This window comes from Plectrocnemia conspersa, unplaced genomic scaffold, assembly GCF_051122295.1.
Source record: "Plectrocnemia conspersa isolate PC_06_02 unplaced genomic scaffold, ASM5112229v1 ptg000013l, whole genome shotgun sequence".
NCBI lineage: Eukaryota > Metazoa > Arthropoda > Insecta > Trichoptera > Polycentropodidae > Plectrocnemia > Plectrocnemia conspersa.
In genome coordinates this window covers 3,789,287-3,809,324 of record NW_028277177.1, presented here as the reverse complement: position 1 = coordinate 3,809,324, position 20,038 = coordinate 3,789,287, and the positions used below count along the sequence as shown (strand labels likewise).

The following is a 20,038-nucleotide window of genomic DNA, read 5'->3' as shown; positions in this document are numbered from 1 at the left end:
CAATCGCGACTCTCTATGGCACTCTAAATACAAACAAAATTCAATCTACTTCAAACTCGACAGTGAATAGACATTTGGTTAAAGCTGGATTTATAGCCCGAAACCCAGTAAAAAACACTATTTACAGAGAAAATGAAAAATAATCGCCTTGGAACGTAGAAGATCGGAGAAGAGTGGATTTCTCCGACGAATCCAAATTTAATCTATTTGGAGCAGATATATAATAAAAGTGTTTTATTTACAAGCTTCTTGTTGTAAGTAAAACACTATTGTTTTTTTATGAATAGAACCAAAAAAGGGTCGCGCGCACGTGCTAAGTTAGAGGCTCGTCATTATGCACTTGCTGAGACGACGAAAAAATTGCACCTTTCCCAGAATTCGCGCAATTATACCTTAATAATTTTACAATACCAGTATTTTTTTAACGGTATTAGCGGAAAACGAAAGTATACATATTATAAATAAATCACAAAATAAGTTGCCTAAGCATCTTTACTTTCCAAATATTTCTCGCGTGTGTGTTATAAATATTTAGTACAGTATACCTCCCCAATAACACGGTAAATTGGGACCGTGCTATTTGGGTGCGTGTAGTTGGGAGATTAGAAAATACTCCTACATTATTTTGCAATACATACGTACGAATCAGGCGCGTATGGTGAGATATCCTTCCTTTGGCTCGCTCACACATATGGTAACGGGCACCCAAATTTACCGTGTTATCGGGGGGGGTGTACTGTATGTAGTTTTGGGTCAGGTTTTATTATTTTTTTATTTACTTTTATACTCACTTGTATGCGCACCCGCGATTTATAAAATACAACAATAAAGTTTTCGGCTTGTTTTAAATATTTATTATTATTATTATCAAAATATAACAATGAGATTGACTTTGTAAATACATTATTAGTATTTCTTCAATTTAACCTCGTTATATTTGACCGTAAAAAGTCTGGGGTTTCCGTAACGTTTTATAGGAAGTGATGTTGCGGTTGTTTGTTAATTCAGAACGCTTTGTTCGTCCCTGGGCTTTCGAAAAGCAGTGTAAACATACCGCACCCAACCCCCTTAGGCGTCCCTCTTACAAATTTAATCGCAAAACATTTTTTTTTTGTAAGCGTCGGTCTGCGGGTTACATTTTCTCGCGCGGAAACACATAAAATAAAACCTAAAATGTGTTCTTTCATAAATTAAAAAAATACGCAGACATAAAAGTGTATTACGTTTAACGTTGCGCTCTTTGGGAACTCGTTATTTAAAATTAAATTCGAATGATTAATTGTAGACATTAAACTTCTTCTTTTAGTACCTTATTTGTTTGGCAATGGTTCTGGCTATTATTGTCCTAAGTATGTAGATAGTTGTATTCTGAATCTTTAGCAATCTTGCATTAAGGTATAAGGTTTTTATATTTTTTATTTGTCTTATTGTTTAACTGATACGGAGATTACATGAAAATGATTCCTACCCTTTCTGCAACTTCAGACAGCAATTAAAGAGATTTTATTCATCAACCATTCACAGCGTCAGAATCTACCTTATTTTTTTATGAAAGCTACGACCCACATATGTAAAGGTTTGCAACCTGCGACTTCTGTTCCTCGTTTGTGATATAATATATTACCTCCCTTTGTCTTTTAAATGTATTTTTAAAAGCTTAACGATAAAGATTAATTACTTTACTGATGTTGGTTTGGTTAGATCCATGTTAATCCCATAAAATTATATTAGCTCTTTGAGCTTCACTCAAATCGTGGTTTTTCAGTGTTTATAAAATGTCAAAATAAATTGATAATATGAAATTTATTAACTAGAAAGATGCTCTCCATAATACAAATCTGTGCAATAGTCATATCAAAGATTAGGTTGAACTCTCGAGAATAGGTCAGACGATCGAAATTTAAAGCAGCATGTCCCCTCCCATCCTCGATCACCTGTCCAACGTCGATGATTTTGGATGGAACTAGACTCTTTTGTATTCGACTGTATAATTATATAACGGCAGATTAAAATTCAGTCAAAATTGCCAACGTCGTAATTTTATGGAATATATAATCCGGGGATATTTGGTACCTGTTCGGACCGCATTCGCATTTGACACTAACCTTTTGATGTACTAGTACATCGGAAATATTTTAGCACCGATCTTATAATATATACGGTTTTTATGCAAGTACTTATGGAACTAATAATGAATGTGTGTTATTGGAGACGCAATATCGTTTATTTAACACTCCGTTTCTTAGAAGATCCAAGGAATAAAAATCGTTTAATTCTGAAGCAACGATTATAAATAATCTAGCGTCAACTTCATATACATATATTTAATCAAAATACCGTTACTTAATATGTTTCGATATATCGCATTAGCAATATTTACTCAACATTAATTTTAATATAATTATTTTTAACCTTTTCAGCTTGAATGCAGATGGACTATCGCCGCTGGATGTTGCTGTTCTCGGCAACAACAGACCACTCGCTAAAATGCTTCTCAGCTTCGGAGCCCACGAAGGAAACCAATGTAAGAATAGCAAATTACCTCATTAACTTAACGGCTGTACTATATCTATCTACTTGCAACATAAAGCAACACCTGAATCAATAAATGAAAGACATGTGTTCAAATCCCATATGAATCTGTGAGATCAGAATTAGTATTTTTATACAATTATAATTTTTCTCGATCATCTCAGATAAGGTTTTTAGATTTTCGTAATCTTACAGATGAATATTGTGATTAATAAATTAAATAAAAACAGAGTGACATCTATTGATTGTAAGCTGTCATAATAGTTTATGATTGATAAAATATATCTTACTGCTTCACAGAATTTGATTTCAGTCTGGTGTCTCACTACTTAGTAGTTGTTAAATTAATACTATGTTGTAAAGTGTTAAGCTTATGCATGTTGCAATGAAATATTTACAATAAATAAATAAAAATACCGCTAAGTGATTTTTTGCACAATTAATGCGCATGAGGATCCGAGAGAAGAAATAATTCCATTTTTGTCAACAGCAAAGGAATTTGACCCAATTTCATTCAAGACCGTTATGTGTAGTTATGATGGTTCGGTGATTATTGCGTAAACGAAAATTGCACAGCGAAAATTCCGATCATTGACGATCAATATATTTAAGCAACACATATATTTAAGAATACGTTAATATATTTTATGGCTTGAGAACCCTAGGGGCTGTGACTTCGTAGCCAGTGAGACGCAGATTAATCTAGTTTTTTTTTCTAGTCGTAACAGTGGCTTTTGTGTGGTCATCGTTCACGCTATTGTCATGTTACAATTTCAAAATATGCAAATTTAATAATAAAAAAAAACTGTTTTTCAAATCAGGTTTTTAAAAAGCGTCAAACCCTACTTTATATAGAGTTATCTATATTATAAGAAAGTCAGTAATATTGTATTACTATTGTGATAACCAGACAAGAATGTCCGAAGATGCTGCATACTAAGTGATTATACAAAGTACACAGTATCTCAAACTTCTAGGTGTTATATGTATATATAACATTGTGCTTTATATTGGCTCCACAGTTTCATGACTGACGCCATAAAAAAACCTCACAGTAAAACAGTTTAGGTGTATTCACATAAATTTCAAAACGCAAACACTTGCGGTTAAAGCTCATAATCGCCTCGTGATTTTCGCGAGCCAAAACGACCATTTCCCGCCGGATCGAGTTATTAACCACCCCCACCCCTAGTTTTCCGCGAATTAGTGTTATAATTTATTCGAGCTGTGCCCCTTGTAAATAACCCTCGTGTGTTGCCCTCGGCCGTTTCAGGTGATTGGTCTCGGGGGTGATTTGGGCGTTTTGGACAAATATTTACAGCGAAACGTAAATTTGCTATTAAAATTGGACAAGGGGTGAATTCTACGACATAATATTATGCTTTCGATCAACTCAATTGAGAAATTTAATCTCAGTCTCCAATACTTTTACATTTCAACAAAACAAGTATAATTTTATGATTAGGGATTATTAAGTCACTGTTCTCAACTAATAAGCAACTGTTTTAAGAAGAAAGTTGAGATGCTCTGTTTGTTTAATTTGTGTAGATACTAGTTATCTTCTTAATATTATATACTCTTTGAAACCATCACAGTAATGGAGGCTTCAAAGATTGCATTATAAATCATCAATATTAGCGATCAACCGAGCACCCAGTATTGCACAATAACCACGCAGATTTTTCAAAGCTGGCAATTATCATTAATAGTAATTTATTACCACACACAACAATAGCCTCGCGCGAATTTTGAAGGTGGAGCTAGAAAATAATTCGATTAGTTCAAATATTTACCTGATCTTCTATTTTTTCAAACTTTTTCTATTGTTCTTTGTAAAGGGTATGACACTACAAACACACTTTTCAGATTAATTTTATAAATGTATGTTTTACTTTATGAATATATTATTGAAGAAAAAAAAACGTTTAAAATGTGTGGCTAAATAACCCAAAAATAAAACTATAATAGCTAGTATAGTTGTTACTAAATATTTATTTTTTAATTAAAAATCTACAAAAATAAATTGTTTGTTTAATAATAATGTCTGGTCCAATTATTTTGTCACACCACTGTATATTTATAACTGAAGAATTTTAATCATGATTATTTACAAAAAATAAACCAAAATCATGTTCACTGCTAACTGTTATTAAATAAAAATCTAGGAGCAATTTGAAAAAATATTTAACAAAAAAACGCCCATCAAAATTGCTCGCCCTCACGCCCAATCGCTAAACGCTTGCTTGCTTCGCTTTCGTATGCAGCATGCACCGCCGGACGAGGTTAATGGGTCCATTTCAAATAAAACATCAAAGCATAATGGCGCCGTCATGTTTAAACTAAAATCCATGGTCGGATTCGGCTAATGCTGTTATTAACCATATATAATCGTTCGCTTGGAATATCGGTTATATATGCTTTTATATAGTAACGAAAACGCATTCAATCGTTTCATTCTGTCGATAATGATAAGCATTACAGTAAGCTCGCGATCGTGATCGAAAAAAAATCGTGAAATGTTGCATGATTAAAATCGAGAGTTGCAAGTTTAATTTTTCGTTTTTTAATTGATCTTATATAAACATTTTTATAAAACAGGACGTTACAACAGTTCATTAGAATTCGCCAGAAAGTATGGCTAGCTATCAAACTCAATTAAATAAAAATGTCAGATCATTCTATTGACTCTCCACTGTTGATTGGCCTTATTTATTGAAGACAATTACGCCTGTCGTTTGAAACTTGTATTTGGGTCTTAGGTGTACAAATAGGTGAAGGACGCCATTAGAGCTTTTTCATTAAAATTATAGTTTTCATTAAATGACATGCATTTTTGGCCAAATTGCAGGAGGTCCCTGTCCCAAAAGCAATAAAATCGCAGTGGAAACGCTAGGTTATCTAGCCTTTATACTAAGACTATTTATAACAATAGTATGCCTAATGATAAATGAGATTCAAATGAAGCATATTTAAACCGAATTTCGACCAATAGGAGAGCACAAAAAAACAATTATCCCTTCTCAGAAGTCAAAAATCCACGTCAAAAGCAATAAAATCAGGCAAATGCTCCCATCTGACGTCCCTGTGTGAAGTCATCATCAATGGATTTTAATGTACCAAATTAAATTTTTTTAACTTAAAATTTTGGAAAATACTGTTCTGTTTAACTATTGGTTGATACGTTTGACCTACTGTATCCACATGTATGTATACATTTGGCTGATTTAATGCTTTGCCGGCGTTTTGGCACGTTTCGACCACCTCACACTAATTACCGCTAGGCGTGGGTGAGGTAGTCGAACAACAACCATCCCCCAACCCCTATTCCACCGTTCGATGAAAATGAACAGAATACCGCTGTCGACATGAAAGAGCAATGCAGTTTGCGCGACAAAAGGCGCAAATTTTCCAGGAAACCGAGTGTGAACTTTTGTGTGCAGTGCATTTGAGCTTTAGTGTTTGTACTTTGCCATAGATAAAGGGGTAAAAGCCGTGAAAGAGGATGGTTAGTTTTTATTCAATTTGAATATGAATGAAACTCTTCAAAGTAATCGTACAATACTTATGTATAGTATTATCTGCATTGAAAATAATTAACTGAAGTTCGAGGATACAAATGTAATATATTATTTCGTAGCTGGAAAAATAAATCATTATTTTGTCATAAACGCTCGTAGTTTTGTCTGCGTCTCTGTATTTCGGACCTTCTAGGTAAATTAGAAACACGTCATGTATGCGCTTACATACCCTATAAAGGTATCTTTTTGGATTGAGAAGAAGTATTTGGTTATTCAGAGTTTTTAAATCATCAAGAATACTGCGAATTAAACTGCCACTGATATGGATTCCAATAATACAGGTATTACCAAGAGAAAAACAGTCAATACCGGTATTGAAATTATTACTACCGAAAAAATGTCCATTTATTCAAAGTCAAACTGAATGCTTTGTTGCTAAGTTTTATGCTGTAATATTATATATTGATAAATTTTGCGATATTTTTTTTTAAGATATTGAATGAAAATGTAGTAACTGTTTTCGTATTTTTTTAATATAATAAACAAGCTGATCAAATTTTGACTTTTGTTGCCGACATTTATGACCAATTATCCATTTGTCTGTTTATGCATATTTCGTGTTTCAAACAATAAAAAGATTTTAAACAATCTTCCTTACATTCAGGTACTTCTAAAAATACTATATACACTGATCCTTGATTGTGCTGTCTACCAGTAATAATAAAAATCAAAAAAAGAGTGACATTTTTTTGAAGCAAGTCAAAAAAATGTCACTCATTAGCCAATAAAAAAAGACAGCAATAAATAAAGATAATTTAGATAATCAAAAAACAATTTTTATAGCACAACGCGCGATGTTACAATCGCCAAGCGTGAATTTATAAGCGCATAGCGCAAAACAGCCGCTGGCAAGCATAGATTATTGAAAAAAACACATAATTTTAAAATTTAAAGTTTATTTAAAAAAACGGCCTCCAGCAGGCCGACATAATATAATAATTATGTAGATACAAAAAGTTAAATTATTTTATAAAATGGTTTTAATCTTGGCTAAATTTATTTTACTGTTACTTTAATATTTCTTTTTGCTCATAGATGTCTACATACAAATGTATTAAATATGTATAAATTTAGAAGTAATTAAAATTTACATTGCATGTATTAAGATTTTATACTATATGTTACAGTGAATGTGGATTATTAGTGAAGTTATATCTTCACTAACGTTTCAGTAAAATCATATTCGAATACACCTTCAGTAGATATACATATATTCTCAGAAATATTTATCATTTAACAACAATCGTAGAAGAAAATGAAAAAATAGTATTATGTTAAAATCGAAAATAATTGGCGCCGTCGCGGTAGTAACGCTCGGTAACCAGCGTTCCCACTGCGACGGCGCCAACACAATTTTATTGCTTTAGACGTGAATTTTTGACTTCTGAGAAGTAATCATTGTTTTTGCGTCCTTCTATTGACAAAAATTCGATTTGAAAATACTTTAATCAGAAACAGTTTGAATATACTTTTATAAACACACTTATATCTATGGAGCAATATGCGAGTATGTAGTTCTTCTTCTACGTATTTTTCCCTGATAGATGAGTTGACTTAATTTGTATTTTAGACTTGACCTAATATAATTGTAAATAGTTTTAGAACTTTCATTAGATTAGGTTTTGGTTTGAACAGCAAATGCACGTTTCGCAACTGTCAAATTGAATTTTACCGATATTTAAGAGCAGCATATAATTTTACTAGCACCAATCAGTTAAAATATATTTTAGCTAATAGAAATATATATCTACTGGTGAAAATGTATTAAGACTTCACTAGTGAAAATATAAAATATTTAAATAAATAATGATTAGTATGTAAATGTATATATTACTACATATGGAAAAGTTGAAATCATATAATGCTACTAGCACTTGCCAGATAAATTATATTTTCACTGGTAAAAATATATATTTACCGGAGAAAATGTATTCCGATATGATTTCACTGAAATGACATATTTAAGAAAATATTTTCGAGATTGATTCGAGACGGTTTTTTTATATTACCTTTGAGGGATAACCTGAGAATTTCTGGTTGAGAATCCGGGACGTCATTTCAGATTTTTCTAGCCAAATTCAATTCTCTACCCCCCCCTCTCTCAAATGACGTATCTGGTATCTTACTTTGATATTTTTAAAATCTGATCACCTTAACTATCTGCACTAATATGGATAACTTACATTACCATCAACAAATAAACAGGACTATAGCGTAAAAGGATGGGAGCACACACAAAAGCCCTTGTTACGACTAGAAAAAATCACATAAATATCACATAAGTGTTCTTACTGTAAATATTCTCCGTCATTGAAAGAATAATACTCTGTTGCGAAACGGTCACGGAAACAATAAATCACCGGATCCACAAGATTCCCGTTGCAGTGTACGGCCTTAGACAATGCTCATCAAGCAAATGTTGCTTTCTAAAGGCGTATACCTATTTCGCTGTTCTAAGAAACGAGTACATCTATTGGCTGAATGATCGCTGCATGATTATGATTGGTCAGCAAGCCTTGCAGCTCTGGATACTTAGGCCATTTCGAATGCAATGCCGCACTTTATTCCATTTTTAAGCAAAATTTAATACAAATTCTTTGCTTCATTTTTTCCGCAAATTAAAAATTGCCAAGCACAATAAAACACGCCTTACCTTATTGACTGTCAGCAATAAATTAAACATCCAATATGGCTACAAATGTCAACATACATCAGAAAGAAGTGCACCAACACAACAAAAACAAAATTGTACCATTCGCACTTATATAACACACGATATTTAAAAATTCTCGTTACTTTTTGACCAAATCTCGTACAGATACACAAAAAAAATTAAAATTGGGCAGCAGTGTCGATTAAAGAATATTGCAGGTTAATCCAAAAAGGATTGTAGAAAGCGATCGGGATCGATTTAGAGTAGTAAAATTCTTTCAATTATACAATTAAAATGGTGTCTCTCTGGTCTCTGGTTCCTTAGTGTCGTCTAAATCAAGTGTGTGAGTTGGAGTCATGATCTCCGATTTGAGTGAGTGACGAAGCTTGGATTAATTAAAATGTATAACTTATGGGCGACTATGGGTGACAAGAAGATTTGCTTAACATATTTAGAGCATGAGACAATGTTTTTGTTACGATAGTGGCTTTTAAAAGTCTGTGTAGCTTAGTCGCTATTCAAACTCTTTGGTGTTTCAAGATGACGTATTCACTGATGTTTTGTTTAGCAATGTCCCTTCATTCAATCGCATAGGAATATTATTTTGAAACCCCCACATATCCATACATACTGATTTCTGGCTGTAATAATCAATGGAAAGATTTTTAATTTCAGCTAAGTAAACTGTATTTAGATATTCGAGTACAATTATATTTAAATTACAAACAAATCATAAGATTTTATCGTATGTATATACATGGTTATTACTATTTATTTATGTACAGATCTTTAAATTATTTGATTTCTATAATTAATTAATAAACATTGTCCTTGCGCAAGTGACAACAATATGTATTAATTCTTTCAGTTAAAAATTCAGATTCGCTCGGAGGTCATCTGAAGCGGCTTAGCCAAGAAGCCGAAGCTCGTATGCAAGAGATGGTCACTGGCTGCGGCGTCGGAGGCATTGCACTAGGAGCGCCGCCCCCGCCGAGATCTCAAGGCGGAGCACCCGGAGCTGGCGCTGCCACTGGCTGTGCAGGTCAAGGCGCCGATCAAGACAAACAGTTGCATCATTGGGAGCGGCGGACGAAAGCTCTCAGGTTTGAAAAGTCTACAAATAACTAAACCCCATTCTTTTATACATTTAATTAAAACGTTATTTTCAGTCGTATGCTGTTAGGCTGGCGGCAGACGAGACCTCCGAACCTTCCTTGCAGTCCAGAACTAGATGTTACATCGCCGACTAGTGTTACAATCCGGATACGTGAGAACATGTCGCATCAGCAAAATCAGCCGATTATCACAAAATACAGAGGTATGAGAGTACAATTTTATATTTTACTATTTGTATAACTAATTATTTATAAAATCATTTTCATTTCAGTGGAATGGTCGTCCAGGGCTGATTTCTCAAACATTTGCGGTTGGCGAGAGATTCAAGCCGCCTTGCCAGTGTGCTCCTGCTCTGTGACGGGGCTAACTCGAGGCCGCAGATATTTCTTCAGGGCGCAAGGCGGCAATCTTAAAGGATGGGGCCCGTTTAACACGTCGACGCCCAACAGCGTCTTACCGAGCAGTAAGTCTAAACAAAATTAACAGTTAGTATTGATTTGGTTGCCATTCCACCACTTGTTGAAGTCGGCGTATGTCTTGCGGGTCGACATCTTAATCGGATCGTTAAGAGCTTTGCACATTAAACAGAAAGCGTGCGTTTCGGGTGTTTCTATGTCTCGTTGATACGAATAATAGTTTGTCCATTTGAAGTAGGAAGCGTATTCATCGATGTTGTTTATGAGGCGGTGCATCAGCTCTGCCAGCTTATCGGCATCGTTGATTTCTCTCGCGTTTATGAATGATCCGGGAGGTGCAAATCTGTAATTATAAAATACTCGGATCAAATTTATAGCTAATAAGTGAAAAAGTTTTTAAAATTAATTTTTTTATCAAAAAAAATACTTGCTGAAAAAAATATATTAAAAATTTGTCTTTTTTTAAATTAATAATTTTGTTAAAATTACTGATCAAATTTTTTGGGAACAAATTTTAGGAATAAATAGTGAGTAACTTTTAATCGAAACGGTCAGTAATAAAATAAAAATATAAACGGTCAGTAATTTTTTAATAAACGGTTAATAAAATAATTATGGCTATTAACGGATTATCTTATAAAAATACTTTATATTCGATTTTTAAGAGAAATTTTATATTATCAAATATAACTAACCATTAATTTACTGACTATTTATTTAAGCTACTTGCCATTTATACCAGGCTTGTATTTATTTTTTGTTCAGTAATTTAATTGAATGGTCAGTCGTTTTATAAAATTGTCGGTAACAATAATAAACGGTCAGTTATTATTAAAGTTGCTTTATAACAATTTTTATAATTCATGTTTATAAATTAAATTATAATTACGTATATAAAATATTTATATATTTAAATCGCTTCGAATAAATGTTATTAATAATAATAAAAATAATTAGTTTTAGGTTATCGGCGAAAACTGACCTTTTATGTCAAAATTTCTGACCTTCAATAATAAATAACTGACTTGTCTATTAATTAAATTACTTTTCGTTTTATTTTAAAGTTACTGACCATTTATTATTTAAAAGACCTTTTAATTTGTTACTATTTTTGTTGCATTTTTTGATAACTTCAAATAAGTAACTTCAAGAATCCATCTAGAGCCAAACTCTAAGAGATTTATGACAAAACTACTGACTGATTTAAAGTTACTGACCGTGACTTTTTTTAATTAATTTTATGTACTAAATTCGAATTTAGTAAAATAATAAAAATTTTAAAATCCATCTCGATTCAAAATTTTAAAATCAAACTGATCGGTTAAAAGCAGCAATCTGACCATTTATCATAAAGTTACAAACTACATATGACAAAATTATTGAACATTTATATTTATTAACTTACCATATATTATTAATATTACTGACCATTTATTATTAAAAAGTACTGATTATTTAACTTGTTACTAATTTTATGTAGTGAATTGTAATTTAAAATATTACATATTTATTTTTAAAAAATCCAGTTATAGTCAAAATATTAGCTGTAAAACAAAACGATATGTACTATACATAATTTTCTATAATAAGATTAGATTTAATATCATTTTTAATTTAAAAAATATGTTAAAATATCTAATAATAGTATTCTAAAATGTACGACAGACCACAATGACTAAAATTAATTAAAATCACATGTCACGCGAAGAGTGATTTGAGACCATATACCGCGTGAAAACTAAGAATTTTTTTTTTCAGTGTATTAACGGTTTTAGTTTCTATGCTGCATAATTTTAAATATTTAGTTACATTTGTGATTGTACACCTTTAATAATAAATAGTATTTAGTTGTGTCATACAAATGAGCTCAATAAAATAACTATAATAAACTTATTTTATTATATAAAATTTATAACCAACCTCGTATAGTTAGATCCTCCCCATACTATTGGAACAGCTCCGTGCTTCACAGCATGTAGAAATTTCTCCGTAACATAATCCTCGCTTAACGAATTCTCAAACGACAAATAGAAGAAGTAATCCTTTTTGATCATCTGCCAGCATTTTTCAGAATCTCGTTCACACTGGAGATTACCGCATGCTCCGTAAACATCAATATTTAACCCGTACTTCTCCAAACTAATCTTTAACAATTTAAGGAAATCCTCTCTGTGACTTCTAGTGTTACAATTTGATACAAAACACGCCGCCGCTTTCGTCTTGCTCATAAGCTCCATTTTCTTCTCTTCCGAAATATCCGTCATGTTCGATTCCCAGTTCATTTCAACGTTCGGGCCAATAATTTCATTAGTTTTGAGATCCCTTATTCCCATGTATCCCCATCGTACGTCCGAGTCTACTTTGTACGTCCACGTCCAATTAAAATAGTTGTCGAATCTGGGATTGCAAGAAGGATAGTTATCGGCCGATTCTATGCAAGTGAACACATACTTCTGCCTTTCTGATCTCTCACTAGGGAATCCATGGTTCCAGGCACTGTGAGACCACGTGAACTCCGGTGCATGAAAAATGATAGCATCCCAATCAATCAGATTCGGCAAATACTTTCTGTTGTTAGTGACGTAACAGTTAGTGTATTCGCATTTTTCTTTGATGAACGCTTTGCGTCCTTCTTTTAAGTATATAAAAGGATAAGTAAAATTGTGCGTCCACATCAATATATGTTTCAAATTCGGTTTCACGTTTTGTACGCTTTCAATATTCCCTTGCGAACTTCGTAAAATATTCGATACGTCGATCAAGTAAACAACAAATATCATAATGCATATTAAACACAGTAAAAACCGTACCAAAAACTTTAACTGCATCTTAGAGTAATTTGCGCGCAGGTATCGAGTGAAACTACAACACAGACTAACCAAGTAATTATTTAATTTTCAATGTGCTGATAAGATAAAAATTCACTGATATGTCACAACAGATGATTCAACAGCAACTATTTTTTACATTCAAAGCTGATTACGAATTCCACCATTTTCTAAAATCAGGGTACACTTTGTGTTTTGTCGATTTTGTATTCAACGATTCGCACAATTTGCAAAATGGACTCGTTTCTGGACTGTCATACGAGCTTTGGTAAGAGTAACGGTTTCTCCACGTGAAATATTTGGAATATCCCTCTAAATCACTCACAAGACTCTGAATTATGGCAGCTAAACCTCTTGCACTGTGCTCTCTAGCGTTTATGAATGAATCTGCTGGAGCGAATCTGAAAAATTACATAAATTATAGATAAAAATACGATTGTACTGAACAGAATTATTGCTGCATTTTTATTGTGATTACAATACACTCGTTATTATTTGTGTAATTTTTTCATGCGTGAATATATTATATAGTATGTACAATGTAACTATGTATTAGAAATAAAAATATTGCTATTTAAAAAAATTCGTGTAATCTTGAATACTAGTTATTATCTTATCATTACAAATAATACAATATATTTTAACTAAGTCATAAAAAAGGTTTTAAAATATGAAATTTTTAGAAATTTATAATATCTTTGAATTTTAAAATTAATTTAGAAATATATAGTTGTCAATTTAAAAAGTTTTTAATATTTTTGTGTTTTAGTGCAATTACAAATAATTTTAATAAAATTCCAAAATTATAAAAATAAATATGCATTTAAGCAAAAAAATAACTACAATAATCTTTACAATTTTGCAAAAAAAATATTTTGTAGCGTTTATAATATCGATAATTTTGCAATTAATTTTAAAAATGTGTGACTATAATTTTGAGAACCTCACAAATTAAAATCAAAACATCAAACAAGATAAATAATAAAAATATTACTAATTTATGATTTGATTTTGTTAAAATTATAAAATAAATTAATAAAAAGGTATATAATCTAGCAAATATATATTTAATTGCAACAATACACTAGATACTTTACCACAAAAGTCAAAGAAATTTTTGGCGCATTTATAACGTCAAAAAATTAACAATTATTAAAATTTATAAAAAAAGTATAGTTTTTAAACAATAAAATAAAATCAAAACATTATCTACCATAATTAATAATAAAATACAACTACCAATTATTTTGAATTAGTATGTCAATCTAAAAGTATTGAAATATAAACTATTATTTGGGTAAAAATATATAAAAATAAATCTAAAGTATAATCTTAAAAGGCAACAACAGATTAAATCACTACAAATAAAAAATATATCAAACTTTTTTGTATTGCTTTGTAATATTAAAAATTTACAAAATGTGTAATTGTAATACTTAAAACTCAATACAATAAAATCAAACTGTTATAAACATTATGTTAAAAAAAAATTAAATATTAATTTAGCTTAAAGATTATAAAAATAAATAAAGTATAAACTACTAAAAATATTTGTTATAGATATATAAAATAATTAAAAAATATTTTATAATTGTAATCTCAAAAACGTAATAAAATCAAAATAAATAATAAAAATACAATACCATATAATTTTAAATTAAAATCTCAATGTAAATGTGTTAAAATATAAATTATTAATTAAGTCACAATAATAAAAATAAATTGAAAAATTAATCACCAAAAAACTATTACATTAATACCAAAAAATTAACAATTACTCCTTAAAATATCTAAAATCAAATAATTATCTGTCATAATAAATTCTAAAAATACAATTGCCAATATTTTTTAATTGTTATGTAAATGCAAAAGTATTGAAATATCAACTAACAAAATAAATAAAACTACTATTAATTTTGCAAAACAATTATAAACAATTTTTTGTAGTGATTTATAATACTACCTAAAATTAAAAAAAATAAAATCAATACAGTTCAAAATAATTAAATTAAAAGACAAAATATTTTAAATAAGTAGTATTAATTGCTTTGCAAAATTATAAAAAAAATCCATATATTTTTCTAATTAATAGACAATATGTCTATTACAAAAGTATTCCATTTAAATATACTTATTTTTAGACTACAAAGATTTATCGAACCTTTCAACTTAACATTCTTTATATAGTCAAAATATATTTTGTATTCCATTGCACCACTGGATATGTGAAAAACTGGTATGTCACATTAAATTACACGACAATCAATAAATACCAGTTGTGCTTATCTATTTGTGAAAGATAAAATGAAGATTGCTATGTTTGTTGTATCGTTAATAACAACACATCCTGTGTAACAAGTCTGCGAAGAGTGAATTGCTAAATTTTAACCCTCAATGCTCATAGTACTCCGAAGTTTACTAATATTTTTAAATTATGTTTCAAAATAGAAATTGATCTTTGCATTTAAAAATAACAGTAGTTTTATCATTAAACTTGATTAAAAATAAATATGTCAACTCACCTCCTATAATCAGCTCCGCCCCATACAATCGGAACTGTATTATGTTGCACTGCATGTAAAAGCTTTTCAGTCACATAATCCACACTAAATGAGTTTTCAAAACTGAGATAAAAATAATAATCTTGCTCCAGATATCTCCAGCATTTTTGTTTGTTGTTGAGCGGACATTTCAAACTGCCGCACATTCCGTATATATCCAAGGACAAATTCAACTTTTCCAAATGTTGTTTCAATGCATTTGCGTACGTCTCTCTTTTGCTTTGAGTGTCACAATTGGACACCAACCATGCCACAGCTTTGGTCTTATTCTTCAACCCATCTTTCAAGCTTTTCGTGATTGTATCGTCTTTTATCCAAGCGACGTCTGGCGCAGGTCCCACAACATTGTATTGTGAATCCCTAATATTGAGATACAACCAAGGCACATCCGAATCCAACTTATAAGTCATAGTCCAATTGAAGTATCCGTCCCATTCGTCACTAACCACCGGGTAGTTTGCGGACGATTCAATCGATACAAATATATAAATCTGTTCCTTTCTTCTAAACTGCGGACGACCGTGATTCCACGGATTTTGAATCCACGTGTATTCGGGTGCGTGGAATAAAATAGCATCCCATTCTAAAATATCCATATATTCACGCTCGTTAGTTATATAACAGTTTGTATAATAACAATCCTCGAAAGATTGCATCGCAGGCTTGAAGAAATTGAATGGCTCCGTGTGTTTGTGAGTCCACATGAGAATGTTGTAAACTTTGGGTCCGTTAACATTGATTCGTTTTGGATATTTTATATGTGTTTTGTAACTCTGTTTTTGGTAGAGAAGTGTAAACGCCAAAACAACGAGAATTATCAATGTGATATGAAATATTTTTCTTCTGTACTCCATTCTACTTTTGACTGTGTAACTCGAGTGACTGACCATTATGAGCAGTTAACAATGGTGTGTTGTAATCTATCTGCAATAATAACACATTATAATTTATAGTCATTAAAATAGAATTCAATATATATAAATAAATATTAATATAACCAACTATTTAAATATTCATTATTGCATTCGTAATTTTATATTGATATTAGGTATATATTTACGTATTTATAATAACACACTGTCTAATTTAATACAACATAATATTTTTCTCACTCATTGTAATTGATTCACTAGATTTTATAAAATACAATAATATTTTTTTTGTATTATTATTGTATTTTATAGTACAATAATAATAAAAGAGTAAAAAGTTATTTATGCGAAAATATAAAAAAAACTTCCGACACTCCTTAAAATATTCACTAAACCCATAAAACATTATTTAATAAATTTCAAAAAACTTTCAAAGTAATCAATCGAAAGCAGTTTTAATTTTGTTCCAAGAAACATCGTTATCTTTACAAATAATCACCACAATACTTGATACACAATATTTTTGATATCAACTTTCCTGATTTATAACAACGCTACTGTATTTTAAATAACTATTAACTAGTACCGCAGCTATTTATATATTATATATGTTACAGTGAACGTGTATTTTAGTGAAGTTATATTTTCACTAGTATAAATAATTTCACTTACTGTTTCAGTAAAATCATATCAGGTAAATATATTTAATTTAACTGATAGGCACTGGTGATATTGTATGCTGCTTTAAAATGTATATAAAACTCAATTTGAACCTAATGAACATTCTAAATCTAGTTATAGTTTACTTTTTATAGGTTGATTCGTTTAGGTTTGGTTTGGGTTTGAACAATTTCGGAACTGTGTATTTTTCAGGAAAGTTATATTTTCACTAGTATCAATATAATTTAACTAATTCAGTTAAAATGTTTTAACAGTCGGGCACATTGTACTGGCGCAGGATATGTTTGCACATGCAGACAGTTGAGCTTACCTGAATTCTCTTTGACACTCACTGTGGCAGGAAGCGATATATCCAGAGACAACATTTTCCGAACTCTTGACCATTTTAACTAGTCAAAACGGTCTAAAATAGTTATTTAAAAAAAAATGCTTCTTGAAATATAAACCACATAAAAAGAGACCCGACTATATATATATATATGATTAAACTATATAAACAATCATAAAAAAAATTGTAATGAAACGTTTAAATTTGAAGTTTCATCAAAGACCGAAAAGTGAGTTTTTTGATTTGCAATAAACTAAAATTATCGTTGCTTTTGATTTAACGCACATATTCGTTAGATTTGACTGAATATAATCATTCGAATTGCAAATAAATCAGGTTAGTTTTAAACGTGAACATGTAATATATACTTAGTACGTACGAGTATTGAAAGTTAATATCAATCAAACCATACAAATGCTGATAAAACGTATTTTTTTTATCTATTCATATTTGGGCGTACTATCTTTCATTCCAATCACGTGGCAATGATTGTGATGCATACGGTTATTTAGCTGAAGAAGTTTGGTTCCATATGTGCGTAATCATCTTATTGCTAGTTCATGGCTTTTATAAAATAATTATGAATAATAAAAACTATCTACAATAATTTAAATATTCACACAGAGAACTGATAATGATATAACATTATAATTTGGCGAGGATGCAAATATTTGAATTTTAAATTAATTTTATAATTGTCCTAAAATGTCAGTCATGGGCTCTTGAATTTTACGTTTTTTTGTGCCATATAGTGATACTATTTAGGGTAGTAGGTAAGTTGTATACTCCAAGGTATATGAACAAAAGAAATTAAAATCATTATTACATCAAAAAAATTAACCTTGATCGTTCCGTTCCGAGCGACGTCTCGCAATATATCAACAGGCTTATAAATGTACAGTTACTTGAATGTTATCTAATAATAAAATAATAAACGAGATTATAAATATCTGCTTGTATACCTGGAATAATCGATAGCCAAAATATCTAAGAGTGAGTAGTTTTTAGTTCCGATGTGGCAAAATATTTATCAATGTTTTTATCAATTTTTGTTCTGTGCAATCATTTTTTTACGGAATAGCCAAATTCAGGATATTCATTTACATCAAATTTACGTAGTATGTTCTTTATAAAAAGATGGGGAACCGACAAAGCCGCGCCGACATAGCCGCGCAAGACAATCCTGCGCAAAACAACCCTGACATTGCCGCGACGATAAAGCCGCGCCGATATTGCCGCACAAATCAAAATTATAAAATTGAATAAAATGAAAGAAAATGATTTTTTTAATTCTAATTATTTTGTTTTGTGGACAGCTCTATCACTAGTGATTCGCTTTTTGAACAGTAAGTCATAGATTGGATGATGCTGGACAGTTAAAAAATATACCGAAATGAAAATAAATCAATACAATATCATTAAAAAAGGTTAGGTTGTTTGGTTCTACAGTGAAAGTCGGCGCGAGCGGTAGCGAGACGCCTCCCTTTTCCTATATATATTTGTAATTATTAATAAATAAAAATCATGTTATAAAATGAATTTTGTTTTGACTTTGCACGGCTATGACGGCGCGGGATTGTCCTGCGCGGCTTTGTCGGGGTGCCTAAAAAGATACTTGCTGACAGTGACTTCAACTTGAGATGATTCTCGTTTTGTTCATATATATACAGTGGCGGCCACCTAAATAAGACACTTTTGAAGTTTTGTCAAAATGCGATGTAAAGTGCAAATTTTACATCAAATTGTTAAAACTTTTCAACTTTTTATTTTTTATCTAGATAATCTACATAATCGTGAATAATACTATGTTGTAATAAATATTTAAAATATTTATTTTCAATTTAAAATTAAATTTATAAAATTGATAGTCAAATTCACCTACATATATGCGAGATACATGAGTATATTCTAAAAATTCAAAAACAAATAATAAAAATTAAAAAAAAATACCATTAATATTTTGTAAAGTGACTTTTTGTCCTTATAATAGCCCTACAAAGGTTAGGCATTGACTCGATTAATTGCTGGTATTTATGGCAGGAATCAGTTCCCACTCGTTTTTTACAATTGAATTTATTTATTTTAAATTTGCGACAAATTCATTTTGTGTTTTAAATGTCTCCATAAGTGTTCAATAGGGTGTAGATCAGGGCTGCATGATTTCCGTTCCAAAACATCCATAATATTGTCCGTGAATGACTTTTTTGCCCTACGTGAAATATGTTTCGGGTCATGCCAAGAAATAAAATCCCATACCATAATGCTTCCACCAGCTTCTTTAATTGATTTTATGGTATTTCTGGGGTTGAACTCCTCGTTTACATATCTTCTATCATATTGCCTTCCATCAGAGCCTATTCTATTTATAACTAAACAAAACATTTTTACAGCCTAATATTGTCCGGTTTAAATTTTTAGCAAAATTAACGCGTAATATGCAATTGTTTTTTTCACTAATGGTTTACGTCGAGCA

At 30.8% G+C, this 20,038-nt stretch overlaps 3 protein-coding genes across 17 annotated transcripts in view; 1 reads left to right on the top strand and 2 right to left on the bottom strand.

Annotated features, from left to right (window-relative positions):
* The window catches only part of wake (ankyrin repeat and fibronectin type III domain containing protein wide awake), a 206,190-nt gene that overhangs the window by 180,644 nt on the left and 5,508 nt on the right, over window positions 1–20,038 (top strand). For 10 of the 14 annotated variants that reach the window (XM_088202933.1, XM_088202926.1, XM_088202922.1 and 7 more), the window contains 4 exons: window positions 2,421–2,524; window positions 9,632–9,866; window positions 9,933–10,081; window positions 10,151–10,342. In XM_088202933.1, coding sequence (XP_088059059.1) covers window positions 2,421–2,524; window positions 9,632–9,866; window positions 9,933–10,081; window positions 10,151–10,342 — 680 coding nt within the window. The remainder of the gene's footprint in view (window positions 1–2,420; window positions 2,525–9,631; window positions 9,867–9,932; window positions 10,082–10,150; window positions 10,343–20,038) is intronic. The other 4 variants (XM_088202930.1, XM_088202928.1, XM_088202931.1 and 1 more) reach the window with 1 other exon arrangement.
* On the bottom strand, window positions 9,426–13,123 carry LOC148227070 (lewis-type alpha-(1,3)-fucosyltransferase-like). Its single transcript, XM_088202937.1, has 2 exons — window positions 12,216–13,123; window positions 9,426–10,638 (listed from the first exon to the last, which is right to left on the bottom strand). The coding sequence occupies exons 1-2, from the start codon at window positions 13,121–13,123 to the stop codon at window positions 10,359–10,361; spliced, it is 1,188 nt and encodes a 395-aa protein (XP_088059063.1). The 3' UTR covers window positions 9,426–10,358.
* On the bottom strand, window positions 13,168–18,459 carry LOC148227069 (lewis-type alpha-(1,3)-fucosyltransferase-like). 2 transcript variants are annotated; one of them, XM_088202935.1, is made up of 3 exons: window positions 18,407–18,459; window positions 15,646–16,608; window positions 13,168–13,524 (listed from the first exon to the last, which is right to left on the bottom strand). In XM_088202935.1, the coding sequence occupies exons 2-3, from the start codon at window positions 16,572–16,574 to the stop codon at window positions 13,275–13,277; spliced, it is 1,179 nt and encodes a 392-aa protein (XP_088059061.1). In that variant the 5' UTR covers window positions 16,575–16,608; window positions 18,407–18,459; the 3' UTR covers window positions 13,168–13,274. The 2 variants fall into 2 exon arrangements, with proteins under 2 accessions (XP_088059061.1, XP_088059062.1); XM_088202936.1 differs by lacking the exon at window positions 18,407–18,459 and adding an exon at window positions 17,548–17,640.